At 43.1% G+C, this 16,731-nt stretch overlaps 1 protein-coding gene across 1 annotated transcript in view; it reads left to right on the plus strand.

Annotated features, from left to right (window-relative positions):
- The window catches only part of PTPRT (protein tyrosine phosphatase receptor type T), a 443,055-nt gene that overhangs the window by 315,501 nt on the left and 110,823 nt on the right, over positions 1-16,731 (plus strand). Inside the window, exon 10 of the mRNA XM_041419248.1 lies at positions 14,208-14,409. Coding sequence (XP_041275182.1) covers positions 14,208-14,409 — 202 coding nt within the window. The remainder of the gene's footprint in view (positions 1-14,207; positions 14,410-16,731) is intronic.

Below are 16,731 nucleotides of genomic sequence, written 5' to 3' on the forward strand. Positions count from 1 at the left end.
TGTGTCTGAACAAGAAATACTGACTCACAATTTAATCCTGACATTGGCAAAAAGGAAGCAAAGATTCTGTGAAGTGGTGATCCCATGTGAGGAGGACACCTATCAGGGTCAGGACCTCTCTGAAGAAACAAAAGGTAACAAAAGCAGCTAGAAGCTGGCAAAATCCCCAGGGAAAAAAGAAAAAAAAGAAGATAAAACTCGACAACACTGCACCAAGCAGGACAGGCCCAGAGCAGATTCCATGTGTGCTCCTGGGAACACCCTTGCCAAAGGAGAGGACCACAGAGTCTCCAAAGAATTCAGGTGCATTCTTTATGGAGGTTTTTCTTCTTATTTATAAAGGAGAGGTGGAGCTAGCGAGACTTATCTGATTTTTACATCTCATTAGCAAAAGGGAAGAAGCAGCAGAATGAGATCACTCTAAAAGGGGAGTTCGAAAACTAAATTGGATTAAAGTCCATCCTTTGAGACTCTGAGCTGTGAAGACTTTTGATGCCACCTAAAGCAATTCAAAGTGTCTTTGGAGTATCCCAAGGGTGGAGTGAGGAGTGCTCAGAATATTGCTGTTAATGTGGGGAACAAAAAAAAGAGAGTTGAACCAATCTAATGGATTATCCAATAAACAAAATTAATGGATGACAGTATTCCTACAGATTAAGTAGTAGGAAAATCCAATAGACTATTAAAACAGGGAAGAGAAAAGTATCTTTTTTCTCTTCTGTTTGGAACTCGAGAATAGGCAAATGTAATGAATTACAGCAAATGCATTATGCCAAGAGCTTTGCAAAACATTTTTAAAGTGTGATTGAAATGTTTTTGTGTGGATTGGAAGTTGATTACAGCACCGTAAAACCAGAACTGGAGTTGAGAGGTGTCTAAAGATCTTAACAGTTCACTTTTCATTCACAAGGTCTCCACACTGTGCCTTCAGAAAACAAAATAACACAGCTGAAATAAACCTTACAATGTAAAATGGACCATAATGCACATCATACAGTTATTTTTGTGCTAGTCAGTGTTTGAGTGAATGCCCATGTTTTCTCAAATTGAGTAAAATACAAAATCAATGTAGCATGGGGAGAAAGGTCTGGAGCTGGCTTTAGTTTGTCCTTGTGTGAACAAAATGAATCAGCCTCTGCTCTGAGTCCTGTGTGAGGCTTTGCTGATGTGGTTCCTGGGGTTGCTCATTTGGACACCCTGTGGACCAGCAGTTTTATTTGAAGACAGCTGGATTTTAGGAAATTAAGAGATATTTATACAGAGCACACAAAAATCTGGTATATTTTTGTATACTGGTATATTTTGGTATATTTGGTGTATTTTTCCCTCTCCAGCCTCTTTTTTAGTGGGCAAGAGGTTGGTAGGCACTGGATTTTTAAGTCTTATCCTTTGACCAACTCTGTCTGGTCAGTCCTGTGCCCAGGTCAGATGCCCCCAGTGATCCTGGAGCCCTGTGATGAGTTGGGGAGGAGCATTGCCTCAGCTTCTGACTTTGGAACACATTTTCTGCACTTGCTGTGTGTTTTCTCCCTCTACAAAGACTATTTAGGTGTTCAGTGAGATGTAGCTCACTTGGAGCTAATGGATAGCTCAGAGATACCTTTGTGTGGGAAGTCACTTAAAAAAAAATGAAACATTTGTTTTGGTAGGAATTTTTTAGCTTGTTTGTAAACTGTGGATTTTACAGCCTCTGGCTTCTGGGAAAATATAGTTCAGGTAAATAAGGCAGAAAACTTGCTGCAGCAAACCTGATTGGAGACAACCTCTTCTACAATAGTAATGGGATTTTATTCATGTAGTACCTAATGTGTCTGCAAAAGCTATATCCCATGTATTTACTCCAAAGCAGTTCTGTCCTGAGGAACAAAGGATGTTGTTTTTCCAAGGTGATGGAGGATTTCCAGATGTCTTCTGACTGTGGATTATCCCCAGGATATTAGAAAATCAGGTCCAGGATTTATTCAAGAGGGAATAAGCAGCAGTGAGTTTATTCAGCAGAAGTTGCAAACAGTCAGTGCACAAATGAAATGCTCTGGATGTGAGCACTGGGAAGCCTTTTAAAGGCTCTGTAATGTTGGGCACAGGATTTGTTCTTTCTGATTATGTGTTTTTATCAGAGGGGAAAGCAAAATGTCGGTGTCAAGCCATGTGCCCCTGGGAAAGGGAGGGAGCAGAAACTTTCCAGCAAGGGTGGGAAGAAGGAGGGTGCTATGGGAGTTCAGGAGTTTAAGGGAGTTATAGGGGTCTTTCAAATGAAAATGTAGAATGAATCCTTTAAGTTTTAGCTGGTGCAGGATGTTGAGATGTAGAAGGAGAAGGTGTGGCATTCACCTTCTCTGAACAGAGAGAGACATAATTCTCTCTCCCAGGATTTTTCCTGGAGAAGCACAGAGAGGAGAAAATAATTCTTATCTCAGCCAGTCACAGGTTTTTCTTTAGTATTCTTTAGTATCTCTTTAGTATAGTTATGATATAGTATTAATGTAATCTAGTATAATTTTAATAAAGCAATTGTTCAGCCTTCTGAATCAATTGAGTCAGAGCACATTATTCCCCGTCCGGGGTTCGCCTGCTTCTCCAATAGAAGGTTCAGAAGAGATTTTTGGGATTGGGGGAGTTAGCTTTTTATGCCTCGGGCTCAGCTTCTGTGCTGCTCTGAGATGGGGTTTGAGGAGCTCTATCCCCCCCCTTCTCCATTTCCCCAGAGCCACTCCATGGCTGGATTGGATCCTGCCCCTTTATCCCACTGGCACAGCAAGATGGGGCCAGCAGAGAACTCTGCAAAGCCCAGCTCCATCACAGGCCGAGCAATATTCATGAGAACTTCAACCTTGTCCACCTTTGCAGAGCTGCTCAGGAAAACATGTTCCATCTTGCTATAAATGCTAATACAAGACAGCTTCTTAAGCACTAAATTCCAAGCAAATATTTTGCATATAAACATTTATTTTCTTCACTGTTATCTAGCTCAAAGCTGACCATTTTTCTGCTAGAATGTTGCAGAAGAAACTTGGCTTTGTTTTTTTTTTTTTTTTTTCTTCTGCTGGCTGGGACAGTTCAGGGGGATTTATTTGCTATTACTTAGGGCATTCAAACAAGGTTTCTACATTGGCTTCAGATGGAATTTCTTGCCCTCTTATTTACGGCAGATGTGCATTAATGGGGGAGCTGGTTTGGCTTTCATTCTGTTTTGCAGGGCTGATTTAGACTTGCAGCAGTTTTCGAAATCTTTGCAAGTGGCCAAACTATTTTTTGGCAATTATGCTAGACAGGAAGGTTGAAGATATTAATTTAAAAATTTGGAAAATGGGTTGGAAAATTGCACAGCCTATTTTCATCCCACACTATACTCCATACAGGTTGGTGGTTTTTTTTCTTGTGAAAAAAATAAAACAAAGTTCAGAAAACTTGATGGTGTAGCTTGAGAGGCAACTGTAAAAAGTGCAGTCAGAGTCATTGTTTAAACACACAATGTCAAAAAACAGTTGTACCTGCTCTTGTAATGCTTTGTCTTTCTGGGATGGCAAACTCAGTGTCCAAAGAGCATGGTGAGGTGCAGGCAAATTATTTTGTGATTAGCAAAGTATGACCATTCTTATTTATTATTCATGGATATTTGGGGTTTGAGATGCTTTCAGTTCTGCTCTAAGTCTGAAAATTTTAAGAGGACAAAAAAAAAAAAAAAGGAAAAAAATCAACATAGAAAAGTAAATTTTGTTTTAATAGGTCTCAGAACTGATTTACAAGTGAGTTCTCATCCTTAGTGCTCTGTGATTCCTTCATTGCAAGAATTTTTAAATTTTTTGTGTGAGTGATCCCAGGTTGATTTTGGGATAAGAACAGAGTTCTGGGCTTGATTCACTCATCCTCTGTTTTTGAGATGAGAATGCAGAGATGCACTTCAGATCCCCTTGGCAGGAAAGAGGTTAAATGTGTGTTTGGGGGTTTGCTGGGCTCAGAATATTGGCTTAGTGCCTCCAGCTGGTGTTCCTGTGCTCAGTGCTCCTCCTTTGCAGATGTATCCAGGTGTGCATCCAGGCTGCTTATGGTTCTTGTGTCTTAGGAATATTAAGACTTTTGTAAGATTTCCCACGTGGTTTGGGATTAAAGCTGTGCCTTGCCCACTCCATGCTGCTTTCGCTCCTGTGCAGTCTGTGACAGGGGCAGTAATGTTCAGAGAATCCTAGAATGGTTTGGGATGGAAAGGACCCTAAAGCCCCCTCCAGGGCTCAGCCTGGAGGAGAAAAGGCTCTGAGGAGACTTAGAGCACTTTCTATTACCTAAAGGGCTATAACAGAGTTAGAGAGAGGCTTTGTGACAGGACAAGGGAAAACGGTTTCTAACTGAAAGGGGGCAGAGATTTAGGTTAGATATTAGGAAAAATTCTTTATTAAGAGGGTGGTGCATCACTGGAGTTGGCCACTGAGAGAAGCTGTGGCTGCCCCTGGATCCCTGGCAGTGTCCAAGGCCAGGTTGGATGGCGTTTGGAGAAACCTGGGACAGTGGAAGGTGTCCCTGCCCATGACAGGGGTGGCACGGGATTAACTTCAAGGTCCCTCCCAACCCAAACCATTTTGTGATTATTTGAATTGAGTCTCTGCTATTACATTCCTTACATTTAACAGCCCGTGGGGTGTTGCAGAGGGATAATGCTTCTCTCCTGCTCCCTTCAAGAAAACAAGCAGCTCTGATAATGTATGTGGAAAATAAGGGATTCCTTATGTTCTTCATGCCTTATCTTTCACACCCAAGCGAGGCTTGTGCTGGAATGTGAAGATGGAGGTGAGCTAGACAAAATATTAGCATGCTTTGATGCAAAACACAGATAGATCTGACTCCTCCAACTCTGACACTCTCAGCTTTCAGCTTGAAAGCAAATGTAGAGCCCCCATTCTGGGCCCTGGCTGTTTATGATTTACACTCTGCTTGATACCAGCCTCGGAACTGGAAGTGGCAAGTGCTACCAGTCATGCTGTAAACAGGGATGGGGACTGTGCCAGTCTCCATGTGGCTGGGAACCTGGTGTGGAATCTCTGTTGCAGGAGGAGAATCTCTGTAGCTACTTAAAATGATACAAGGCACAATTATATTTCACCTTTGGAGAGCAAATGATCTTTAATTGTCTGCTGAAACTGCGGTTTGCCAAGATTAAATGTAGGATTAATGCCTGAAAGTGAGGATTTCTGCAGAAAAGCAGGATAACCAAAGTCTGGGCTTTGGTCCCATGGACCTGTACCTGCTTTTTGCTCTTGTGTTCATTGGGCAGTGACTCTGTAATTCACTGCTCTATTGCATCAGGTGTCCATGCAGTGGTGTTTTACTGGGAACACGTGGTTTTAAGGGTGACCCCAAGCAAGGGGCTGTGAGGGAGAAAAGAGCTGATTTTCATTCTTGAGTGAGTTTGAGGCTGGGGAATATGTTGGCTTGCCAGGTTTGAATTCAGAAGTGCTGATTGTCCTTACCCAGCTTGAGCCCTGCTGCTCAGAGCTGTCCCTGCAGGGGAGGGGGCAATTAAACCTTCATGGCTCAGCCTGGTGAGCAGGGACTGGGGAAGAGCCACTGGTGGTGCCGGGGTGATCTGCGTAAGAAATATACAATTTTAAAAGCGTCTTATGGATCTTTCAAGTCTCAAACGAGCAGGAAGGGAAGGCTGTGGCTGGGAAAGGCTGTTCCTTGCTGTTCTTCCTATTGAAATCTGAAGCTGCTCTTGATGTTGGGTGTCTTATGAACAATACAAACTCATGTTCAGAAAGATGTGGTTTGGAAACTCAGTGCTGACTATGTGAGAATAAATCCACATGTGGTAAGAACTATGGAGAAGCCTTATGAAATTTCAAAATGATGGTGAGTGAGATGTTCTGTAGAGCGTTCTCACTTTGTACACCCTCTGCACACGCTGAATTCAAAATAAAACATTTCCAGCAGACCCTGAGCTACAGCTGGTTTTCTTCCATCATAAAAACCTGGTCTAGTGGAAGGTGCCCCTGCCCATTGCAGTGGATTTGGAACAAGATGATGTTTAAGGTCCCTTCCAAGCCAAACCATACTGTGAATAAAGTCCTTTTCATGGTTAACTCACATTGCACATGGTATCTTAACACCTGGCTAGAGGAACACTGCTTCCCCGAGGCAGCAACTAGGGAAATGAATGGTTATGTTTGTGTAACTTTGAGTTCAAGGATATTTCTGTCAGACTTGAATGCATCAGTTGATTTGTGTTTATTTTTGGGATACGGGGAAAAATGAAGTTTTCCTGTAGGCTTTATTAGAGCATGGAGTGGAATATGTAAGGCAAGATTTAAAACTAAATAGCCTATTGTTTCCTGAGGTGTTTTCAATCATGAAGCCTTGCAGTTGGTTTCCCCTCCTCTCCATCTGCAGTGCTGAACCCTGTGAAACACATCCAGCTCTCTGCTGATACCTGACTCCCTTATCTCTGCACTCTTAAGAATTGCAGAATGTTTTCCAGCCCTGGAAAATCACACTTTGCCTGTGACAAAATTCTTCCTCATCTATTTGTGAAGTCTTGTGCCAGCCCTGTTATGAATTTGAAGCAAGTGGTGTGGCAAGGCACAGGGGAGAGTTCCTGGTGGCTGCAGGCTGCAGGCGCTGGCCAGGAGCACAGCCTGGCACTGACAGAGCTGCTCTGCTCTGCTCTGTGTGGGGTGTGAGTGCCCTGGAGCTGGCTCTGGCAGCTGAACACTGAGCAGTCCTGAAGCTGCTCTAAGGAGGATTTAAACACCACTAAGTCAGGCTTGGTCACAGCTGAGCCTGCCTGGATGTCATCTAGGTAAATAGAAGTGACTCCAGCTCCAGAGAGGATTATGCAATTGGGACTTTAGTGGTTCTCAAAATGAGAATTATAGAACCCCAGAATGGTTTGGGTTGGAAGGGACCTTAAAGCTCATCTCATTCTACTCTCTGCCATGGGCAGGGACAACTTCCACCATCCCAGGTTGCTCCAAGCCCTGTCCAACTTTGGACTTATACACATCCAGGGGTGGTGTGTCCACAAACTCTCTGGGCAACCTGTGCCAGTGCCCCTCCACCCTTATAGTGAAGGATTTCTTCAATATCAAACTTAAATCATTCCCCCTTGTCCTATCACTGTATGCCCTTGGGAAAAGTCCCTCTCCAGAAGGCTCCACTTTAAAATAAGAAAGGAATTAGAGCTGGGGCTGGTTTGCAGCTTTAATTTTCTGGGATGCCAGCAGCTTTGCTGTTTCAGTGGGTTTGGTCCCAGGCTTTTCCATCAGCTGAGCAGGGCAGCCAGCAATGGGAGAGGTGGGACCTGGTGGCAGGACACAGTCCCATGGGACAGGGGAAGCTGGGCCCAGCCCGGTGTGGGAAGGAACTCCAGACAAGTGGATTTTCTGGTTGGATGGACAGACTGCCTCCTGCTTGCTGAGCAGTGCTGGAGGAGCTGACATCTGTGACACTCTCTGGGATCCTTATTCCCAGTGCAGTCCACCTCCCTGTGCCCTGTGTGATGCATTGTATGGAAAGAACTGAGGGATAAAAATGGTCTTGATGCCAGGTCTTGCTTCACAAGGCAGGAGTGAGTTCAAAAAGCAGGAAAAAGTCAGGAAAATCTGCCTTTTCTTCTGTCTCAGTATAGGGACAGACAGCAGTGAGGGTGTCCCTGCAGACCCTGCTCCTGACCTTGGCACACTCATGCATGCAGTGGCTGTGTCATCTTCCTTGTCCTGCCTCCTCTGTTGTCCATAGCAAGAGATTGTTTTAGTCTTGAGGCATTGCTGAGTGAAAAAGGGGAGGAAAAAACCTGTTTTATATATAGAGAGCTAGTGCAGCTACCTGTCAGCTCCAAATCATCCCCAGATGGGAGAGGTTGCGGGAGGGGTGTGGAGAAGCAGAACAGGCTGTTTTATAAAGACAGGCACATCAAACATCACTGGGAATGTAGGGGAATAATGCAATGGATTTATAGGCTTCAAATGCCTTCCCCAAACTGCTATGCAGGCTGTCACTAAAATGGAAAATAGATATAAGGTTGTATAATGTACCCACAAAGTAGTGTGTGATTTAACAGCAGTACTTACCATTTGCATTGAAACAGGCTGCAATTGCTGAAATCAGAGGCGAAGCTTAAAGTCCTAATGTTTAATGGTGGATATGGCTGTAGAGAGCAAAATTCTGCTCGCCGAGGCTGATTAATTCTGTATGGCAAAAGATGTAAGATAAAGTGGTCTGCATACCGGGATCAATTGCTGTGGGAAGAAACATATGAACATATTGAACATTTTTTTTTTTTTTTCTCCTTGACAGGCAAGCTCTCAATCCTGAGACATTGGAGTGTTCTGTCCTCAGATTTAAGGTTATGAACACACAAAATCCTGACAACTCTGTTATTCATCAGGGTGAAATCTTACTCATATGTACCAAATGTATGGGCAGGCTAAATGGATCTATCAGCCGTGATTTGAGCAGAATATTCTGCCTTGTTAATTTATTTATTTAAAAGGATTAAAGAGAGTCTGAACAGCCATCCTGGGTTCCCTGAGGATTTTAGTAGTGGGGCAAAAAAAGCCATTACAGTGGAGTGATGAGATCTTTATCACAATTTGTTCTTGTATCAAGCTTAGGGCCTCGTGCTTGTGCCATTATAGCTTCTTCCAAAGGAGCTTCTAAACCCAAAGTTAATTCATCACATCTCTTGATGGTTTATTTCTCTGTTTAATTACCACATTTTGAACAATAGATACCTTTTTTTTTTCCATAGGGATTTTTTAAACTTCTAATCTTCAACTCTTGCTGGCATTTCTAATTTAGAAAGCATAAGACAAAGCACTTTCTTCCTCCACCATGCAAAGAAAGAGTAAAATTCTCCAGACTTGTGCACTTGCTTGTTCACCACAGGAGTTTTGAAAAATCCCAGTAGGATATTTTTGGGTTTTTTTAAATTGTGTGTTTTTTCTCTTGCAATGGCAAATAAACTTGTGTTTCCTAGTTTAGTTAATATCTCTGTTATTGTTTCTCCCTTCCCCATGAAAGTTTTATGTCCTTGTAAGAGAAGTTCTGCAGTCACAGACGATGACAGTTAACAAAGTGTTCACATCTCCCCAGAAAATTGTGTTAAATTGGGCTCTGGGAAGGAGAGAAGAGCTGTGCTTATGCTCTGAATATTACATCTACGTCTCTGGGGTTGTTACCATAGCTCGGTGATTTAAAAGAGTTAATATTCTGAGCTTTAAAGTGGATAAAAACAGAGGGAAAGATAGAATAAGAGGGGGTGCCCCTGGTTAATGGGGACTGGCGTGCACTGGGATTGGTTGCTTAAATAACAACCAGGAGTGAATTTGTTCACCAGCCTTTATGCTGATATTTTCTTATTTTATTCTCCAATCTATCACAGCAATTATGCATCACTGAACACCTGGACACTAAACTATAAAGCTTTCTTTGATAGTTTCTAGTAGACTCAAACTTGTACTGTTGGCCTGTTTTACCTTTTACAAAGGATTTGGAGTCATGTAGCCAAATTTTGCTGGGGATTTCAGCATCTGAGCACCTCCTAAATCCCATCCCTCCTGCCCAGCTGGGAGAGCCCCGGGCTCAGTGCTCTGACCCTCTTGTGCTGGTGGGAAAATTGCTGTTCTTTCTTCTTCTGAGTTCCTTCACCATTTGCCTTTTTGATTTTTTGAAATTTATTGCTTCAGTATGAGAAGCATTTAATTAACTCAGTGAAGGAGGTTCCAAGGAGATTTAGCATTTATTAATGTCTACTTCTTTGCTCGATTTTGCTGTGTTTAGATCCATAGAAGTGCTGGCCACTAAAAATTTCCTTGGGACCATCAAGTTCCCCTGGAGCTGATGTGTAAACTCTCCATTCCCTGTGGAAACCCTGAACAGACATTACAGTTTGCAGAGCAAAGACAGCTTTCCACTTAGGACAGTGCCTGGCCTGCAGGGAAATCAGGAAGGTGGTTAAAAATCAGAGAGTTTCAGTCTTGTGAGAAATTTCCTCATCTTTGTATTTGCATTTATTTTGCATCAGGATGCAAATAAATATTTTCAATATTTCTAATCAGAATTATGTTTTAAAATATATTTTTGTATTTTTCTGTTTGTTTTCTGTCTGTGCTTTTAAACTTTTAAATTAATGATGTTTCTTCCTTTTTTTGAGAATACAGAAGTATTAGATAGCTCAGCTTGTCTTTAAAATAGATTATTTGAAATAATTTAGAACAGCTGCTTTTGAGCGATTGAGTCATCTTATTTTTTTAGATTAGAGTCTCTTGTTTGTTTTGTAATGAAATGCTTTGACACTTGGAACAAGAAATTAAGATAAATATTCAGCATACAAACCACAAGACAGGTGTTTTTTCCAGCATCCTTCTTTTTCCAGAGAAGTGCTATATTTCTTCTCCAGACATGTTTTTGTGCTTTCATAAATTACTCCAGAGTCGGAAATTTCCACGGTTTTTCAAAAATTTTTCACTTTCTGATTCCCTGCAGTTTCTCTTGCTTCAGAAAATTGAGTTTAAATCAGTTGAGAAGACTGGAAACTCTTGGTGCCTTCCTTTTAACCCGCTATAATTTGGTGGAGCACACATGGAAATGAACAGAGAAGCAACACATTGATTTTTGTAGGAGAAATCCTCCCACCCAGGGCCATGGCTACACACAAACCCAGGATTGTGGCACTTCTGAGTTGCTCCAGAGCGGAAATCCCAGTGCCCAGCCCCTGGAGCTGCTGCTGGCTGGGAGGAGGGTGGCAGAGCAGGGATGTGTGCCAGGCCAGCCCCAGGACAAGCTGCTGGCAGGGCCAGCTGTGGCTGCAGCTGGAGTGGCAGCTGCTGTCACTGTGCCTGCAGCTCCAGAGAGGAATGAGGCTGAGCCAGAGCTCTCAGCTGTTGATCCACACTCAGGGCAGCACTCAGAGCTAAAAAGCAGCAGGTAGCTCACTTGGAAGAGAACAATGATTGGTTGTTTGTTTGTTTTTTGCTGAGCTGGAAGAGTTTGCCTTCTTTTCCAAGTGGACAGCTCTGTTTCCAGAGCTGCTTCCTCTGCTTCACCTGGGGTTTGGCTGCTTAAAGCAGCAGCACTCAGCAATTACAGAAATCCACAGACTTCTCAGCCACACAAATGTTTGTGTAGAGGAGTGTAGAATCCCTGGTTTTATAAAAGGCAGCCTGGAGAACATCAGGTCCTCGTGGTGGTGAGGAGAGTCCTCCCAGAAGTGGGCAGGGGCTCTCCTGGCAGTGTCTGTGTGTCCTTTAGCCCAGGGGCTCTCCTGGTAGTGTCTGTGTGTCTGTCTGTGTGTCCTTTAGCCCAGGGGCTCTCCTGGCAGTGTCTCTGTGTCCTTTAGCCCAGGAGCTCTCCTGGCAGTGCCTGTGCCCTTTAGCCCAGGGGCTCTCCTAGCAGGGGCTCTTTGCCCTTTCCTGCCCACTCCAGTCACTCAGAGCCCTCCTGGAGGGAGGGAAGCAGAGAAGAGCTCAACCCTGATGAGAGCAAGAATTGGTTGCTCTTTCTGCACCATTTGCACTTATCAACCCCTAAATATTTCTGCTGCTGGACTGGGTGACCCTGGACACATGCACAGCTTTGCACTGTTATGTTTCTGTTCTCTGTGCTGCATCCAGGTACTGTTAATGTGTTAAAGTCAAATGTTCAGTTTTGGGGACAGGGGTGCTCTGAATAACCCCACACCACCTGGTTTAACAAGGTCTGTGTCTACTGGAAAGAGACTTTGCTGCAGAAAAGGTAAACTCCCATTTGGGTGTGCCACAAATCTCTCTGCTGGAGTTTATATATCCTGAAAAGAACCTTGGGAAATCCTGAAGTCTGATTTGAGTGAGCAATTGCTCTGAAAATTGACCCACACTACAATATCAAATTGGGGACATTGTCTCAAGTGCTCTTTCCTCCTTCTTTGCTACTTGTGAGTTGACCCAGGTTGTTTTAAGGTCCCTTGTACTCATTCTCTGCTACAGTCAACAGAAAAATAAAGACTGGGTTGGTTTGTTTGTTGTTTTGTTTTTGGTTTTGTTTTTGTTTTTTTTTTTAAAATCGGGGGGTTCCTTTTTTTTTTGGTTTTTTTTTTTTTTTTTTTCTTCTTTTTGAAAGCTTTTGTAGCTCTTTTTGCCTTAAGGGGATAGGGGGGTTTTAGATTTTATTTTTTTTAAATAAGGAAAAATAACTGTTTCTGTAATGATTTTAAAACTGCTGAAGGTAGCAGAATACATTTATTTATATGGATGGAGATCAAGGACAAGTGCATCTTTCACTGTATTTATAACCTTCAGTATAATGGGCTTGAAAATAAATACCACTGATTTTGCATAGGCCACTGCCTGACCTGGGCATCCTGTGAATGCGCTGTTCAGTGCCCCAGGTGTAGAAAGTTCCTTTTCTTCTCCCCCAATTCCTATTTTGCTGATTCTCCTTTGTAGTTTTATAGAATTTTTATTTCTCTAGCTCTTGTTGTGCCAACAGAGCATACAAGATTGCATTGGCTCATTCCTACATAACATTAAATTAAATGCATTTTTCTTTCTGGATTTTAGCTATGGCATGGACAGGGTCATGTCTCTTGATTTAAGTATTTGTTTCTCAATTTAATTCCAATGGTCTTCTTACAAATTCCCTTGCCTTGAAGTGCCTTGATGTGATAAGAACTCTCAAAATACTGTCCCATGCCAGCTGGTTCTTGAGTCCCTGAGGGAAAAGCAGTGGGTGGAGAGATTTTCCTCCTGTTTTTAATTTGTTGTTTGTTTTAAGAACCATTATGCTCAGAGGTCTCTCTTTCTCAGGTGTCTGGCATGTAATAAAAACTTAAACCCAGATTATAATTCCTGGAAAAATTAGCTGGTTCTCAATGAAACCACCTGCAAGCTGTCTAATTATAATTCCTTTAAGAGTTCTGCTTCTGTACTTTCTTGTTGCTGGTGTAATTCATGCCCTTTCTCTGTTACACTGCCTTATCTTGGATGTCAGCTCTGTCTAAACTCTTCTTCTTTGTCCAAATAACAGGGTTCACATGCTCTCACCCTTCTCTGGTGTCAGTAACATCAGTCTTGGTCTCTTATTTATCCTGTTATTATTAAAGCCTCCCTTTTTAAACAGTGGATATTTATTCTTCCTCAAAATGCAACATTTTCCTCCTGTCATAAAGCAAGTGACTTAAAGATTTTCAAAGGCTCTTTCACAAAGGCTGGGAATTAGATTCTTGTGGAGACCTTAATAAAAAATTGAAGACCTCATGTATTAACATACATTGATTTATTCATAGTGTTTCATTACAAATAAGTGAGGATCCCATAATATCAAAAAAGGTGAGGAGAGCAGCAGAGCATGGTACATTATATTGACAGCTCTGTTGAAATTGAGCTGCCTTGGGATTGAATTTGGAACTCAGGCAAGGAATTGGCTGGTAAATAAGTCATGAGTTTCCCTTGAAGTGTCTGTACATTAGGAGGGTTGCTGTGGGTGAGAGTGCTGAGCTCAGGCAGGTTTCAGGGTGTGCTGGCACCAGCTGCAGGTGTACTCAGGACATCCTCCAGGTCTGGAGCCCTCCTGGCTTCAGCCAGGTGTAAACCAGACTGCACCACGTGTAAATCTGCACTCTGAGGCTCAGAATGAGGGCAGGGACAGCAGAAGCTGGTTTCCACAGAGAGAAGGGCTTTTGCCTAAAGACGTGGTGAACTTTATTTCATTTAAACATATTATTTCATTTCAGCGTATTCTCTGTAGCACAGGAAAAGGCCTCCAAAGCTTTTTTTTGTCAGAAAAAGGCTTCCATTGTTTTCAGTTGCCTTTTGAGGAGATGATTTGCCAAAAGGAAACATATCCATGTTTGCGCTCAGGGTTTTCATGAGCTGTGGGCGTTGCATGGGTGAATTCTCATGAAAATCCTGCCGGCCGTGCTGTGTGCTCTGGTTTGACAACAGAAGTTCTGAGCTTGGGAGCATAAGGCGACTCTTCACATCTTTTGTTGTAAGTCAGCACGTGCTGAGGCTTTAGCTGAGAGAGGAAATTGGTTTTTCCCTAAGTAAAGCATTGGAAAAATTGTCATGTTGGTTTGACAGCACCCAAACACAAAATGGTTCCTGGGAGATATGGAAACAATCCTGAAATAATTCCTTGTGTTTGCAGTTCAGCCTCGAGAGGTGACAAAGCAGGGGAGCCGGGAGAGGCCGGGTGCAGAAAGCCCCTCATCACCTCCTGTGCTTGTTCTTCATTTGCAGATCACATACAAGGCTGTTGGGTCTCTGGATCCCAGTGCTGACCTGTCCAGCCAAAGGGGGAAAGTCTTCAAGCTGCGGAATGAAACCCATCACCTTTTTGTGGGATTGTACCCAGGCACCACCTACTCATTCACCATCAAAGCCAGCACAGTCAAGGGCTTTGGGCCGCCCATCACCACCCGGATAGCAACCAAGATTTCAGGTACTGAAAGAAGAAGAAGAAGAAAAAAATCTAGGGCTTTATCCTTCAAACTCAAAGCTGGCATATAAAATTATTTTAAAATACTCAGCTTAATGTCTCTCCAAGTTTCATAGAGCAGAGTTTTGAAACAGCCACAGACTTTTGTTTATTTGGGTTACAATTACAGTGGTTAATTTGTGGGTGTCCTAAGTATCCCTGGATATCTGTGGAGCATTTTAAATGAGAACCATCATTAGTTCCACAAATGAGCTACCCTTATAGTAATTATTGTTAGCATTATCTGCCTGGCTGGGGAAACTCCTTCTGTAATGTGGTTTTTTATTTTCAGGATGTACTAAAATGGATGTAATGAAGTAATTGAATTAATAGTGCAAAGAGACTAAAAATAAGGGAGGAAAGCTGTTTTTCTTGGGTTTTTTAATGGGTAAGAGCAGAGAGAGGGCTTGAGGCATATAAGAATATGAAAGGCACTAAAATAAGGAGGCAATGGAAAACAGAAGGTGTGGGAAACAAAAGGGGGAACAGGGCAATTGTATAAAAAAATTGACTGTAGTGGTGATATTGGGCAGATATATGTGGATTTTAACATTTAGTTGATAGCACTAAAATAGATTTTTAAAATAGGTTTTCTAACAGAGAGAAATGCTGTCATTTTCTGGAGTATTTTAACAGTTTTTTCCAGTAAAGTCAAAATACACATCTGGAACATTCAGGATACTGGTAATGCTTGAAATCATGGCTGGTTATTGTAGAAAAGATTGCACTACAGTATAGATTTTCCACTGCCCTATTTCAAAATCAGTTAATAATAGCAAGTTGAGAGCAGTAAGTGACAGGGTAAATTTTAAGGAAGCAAAGCACATCTCCTCCCTCTGCTCGGGGTTTGAACCCTTCACATTTAGCACTCAAGCCCTGAACCACTTGAAGTAAAAGCCATTAAGTGTCCAAACAGCTCCGTGGGCTGCTGGGGGCTCTGCAGCCCTGCTGTGAAGGGACAGCACAGCATGCACTCCATTCCCTTGTGACCAGAGAAATAAAAAACACAGCAATGGTTTGGGGGCCTTTTCTCCTCTGATTCACTTTCTTTTCATTTTATCATCCCATGAGTGCTCAAATTGTGTTAGCAGCCTGCATGAGTGCCAAGTATATGCATACTGAGCTTGGTTTATTGACTTTTTTACCCCCCATCTCCCAAATATCTGGCTGTCAATAGGTGGGTAAGCATTAGGGTTGTCTCTGGCATTAGATTCTCTCATTGCATGGTCAAGTTTCTGATACATTTTCCAAATAATTTGAATTACCATTAAATTTGCTCTAAGAGGCAGCCTCAAGGTTATTAGGGAGAAGAAGGATGTTTGCACTGACAGGAATGTCCTTGTAGGCTGTATTTATTTTTTTTCACATGGAAAGACACCTGTGCTGTAGCAATGTGTGTATTTGTTTCTGTGGGTGCACTAAGTCATGCTGTAGCACCGTCCCCTCTGGCCAGAGGGCTCAGCAACTCCTGCTGTGCCATCGAGGCCAGCAGGTCAAGGGAGGGGATTTTTGTCCTTTCCTCCACCCTCATGAGACCTTACCTGGAGCTCTGCATCCAGCTCTGGGCTGCTCAGCACAGGAAGGATATGGAGATGATGGATTGAGTCCAGAGGAGGCCACAGAGATGCTCAGAGGGCTGGAGCCCCTCTGCTCTGAGCCAGGGTGGGAGAGCTGGGTGTGCTCCCCCGGAGGGGAGAAGGCTCTGGGGTGACCTCATTGCAGCCTTCTACAGGAGTACCCAAAGGAGCTCCAGGAGAGATGGAGAGAGACTTTGGACAAGGACCTGGAGTGACAGAACAAGGGAATGGTTTTAACCTGACAGAGGGCAGGTTGGATGCTAGGGAGAAATCCTTCCCTGTGAGGGTGCTGAGGCCCTGGCACAGGGTGCCCAGAGCAGCTGTGGCTGCCCCTGGATCCCTGACAGTGCCCAAGGCCAGGCTGGACAGGGCTTGGAGCAGCCTGGGACAGTGGAAGGTGTCCCTGCCATGGCAGGGGTGGGACTGGATGATCTTTAAGATCCCTTCCAATCCAAACCATTCTGTGACCTCCAGCATCTCCAGTGATCTCTGGTGTGGAAGACCACTGGGGATGTGTCTCGTTTCAAGGAGTCACTGCTTCCCCTTGATGGAGAGCACCTTACTCCAGAGAAATCCTTCTTAAGCAGTTGACATTCACTCTGAATACATTCCCAGCTTATTGACAGGGAAGCCAGCAGCTGAGATGATAATAGCAGCCCCCATTCTTGACAGCTTTCAGGCATTTAGATAAAAATCCTGATTGTAAACA

The sequence above is a fragment of the Onychostruthus taczanowskii genome, unplaced genomic scaffold, assembly GCF_017590055.1.
Source record: "Onychostruthus taczanowskii isolate IOZ18803 unplaced genomic scaffold, ASM1759005v1 scaffold60, whole genome shotgun sequence".
In the NCBI taxonomy this organism is placed as follows: Eukaryota; Metazoa; Chordata; class Aves; order Passeriformes; family Passeridae; genus Onychostruthus; species Onychostruthus taczanowskii.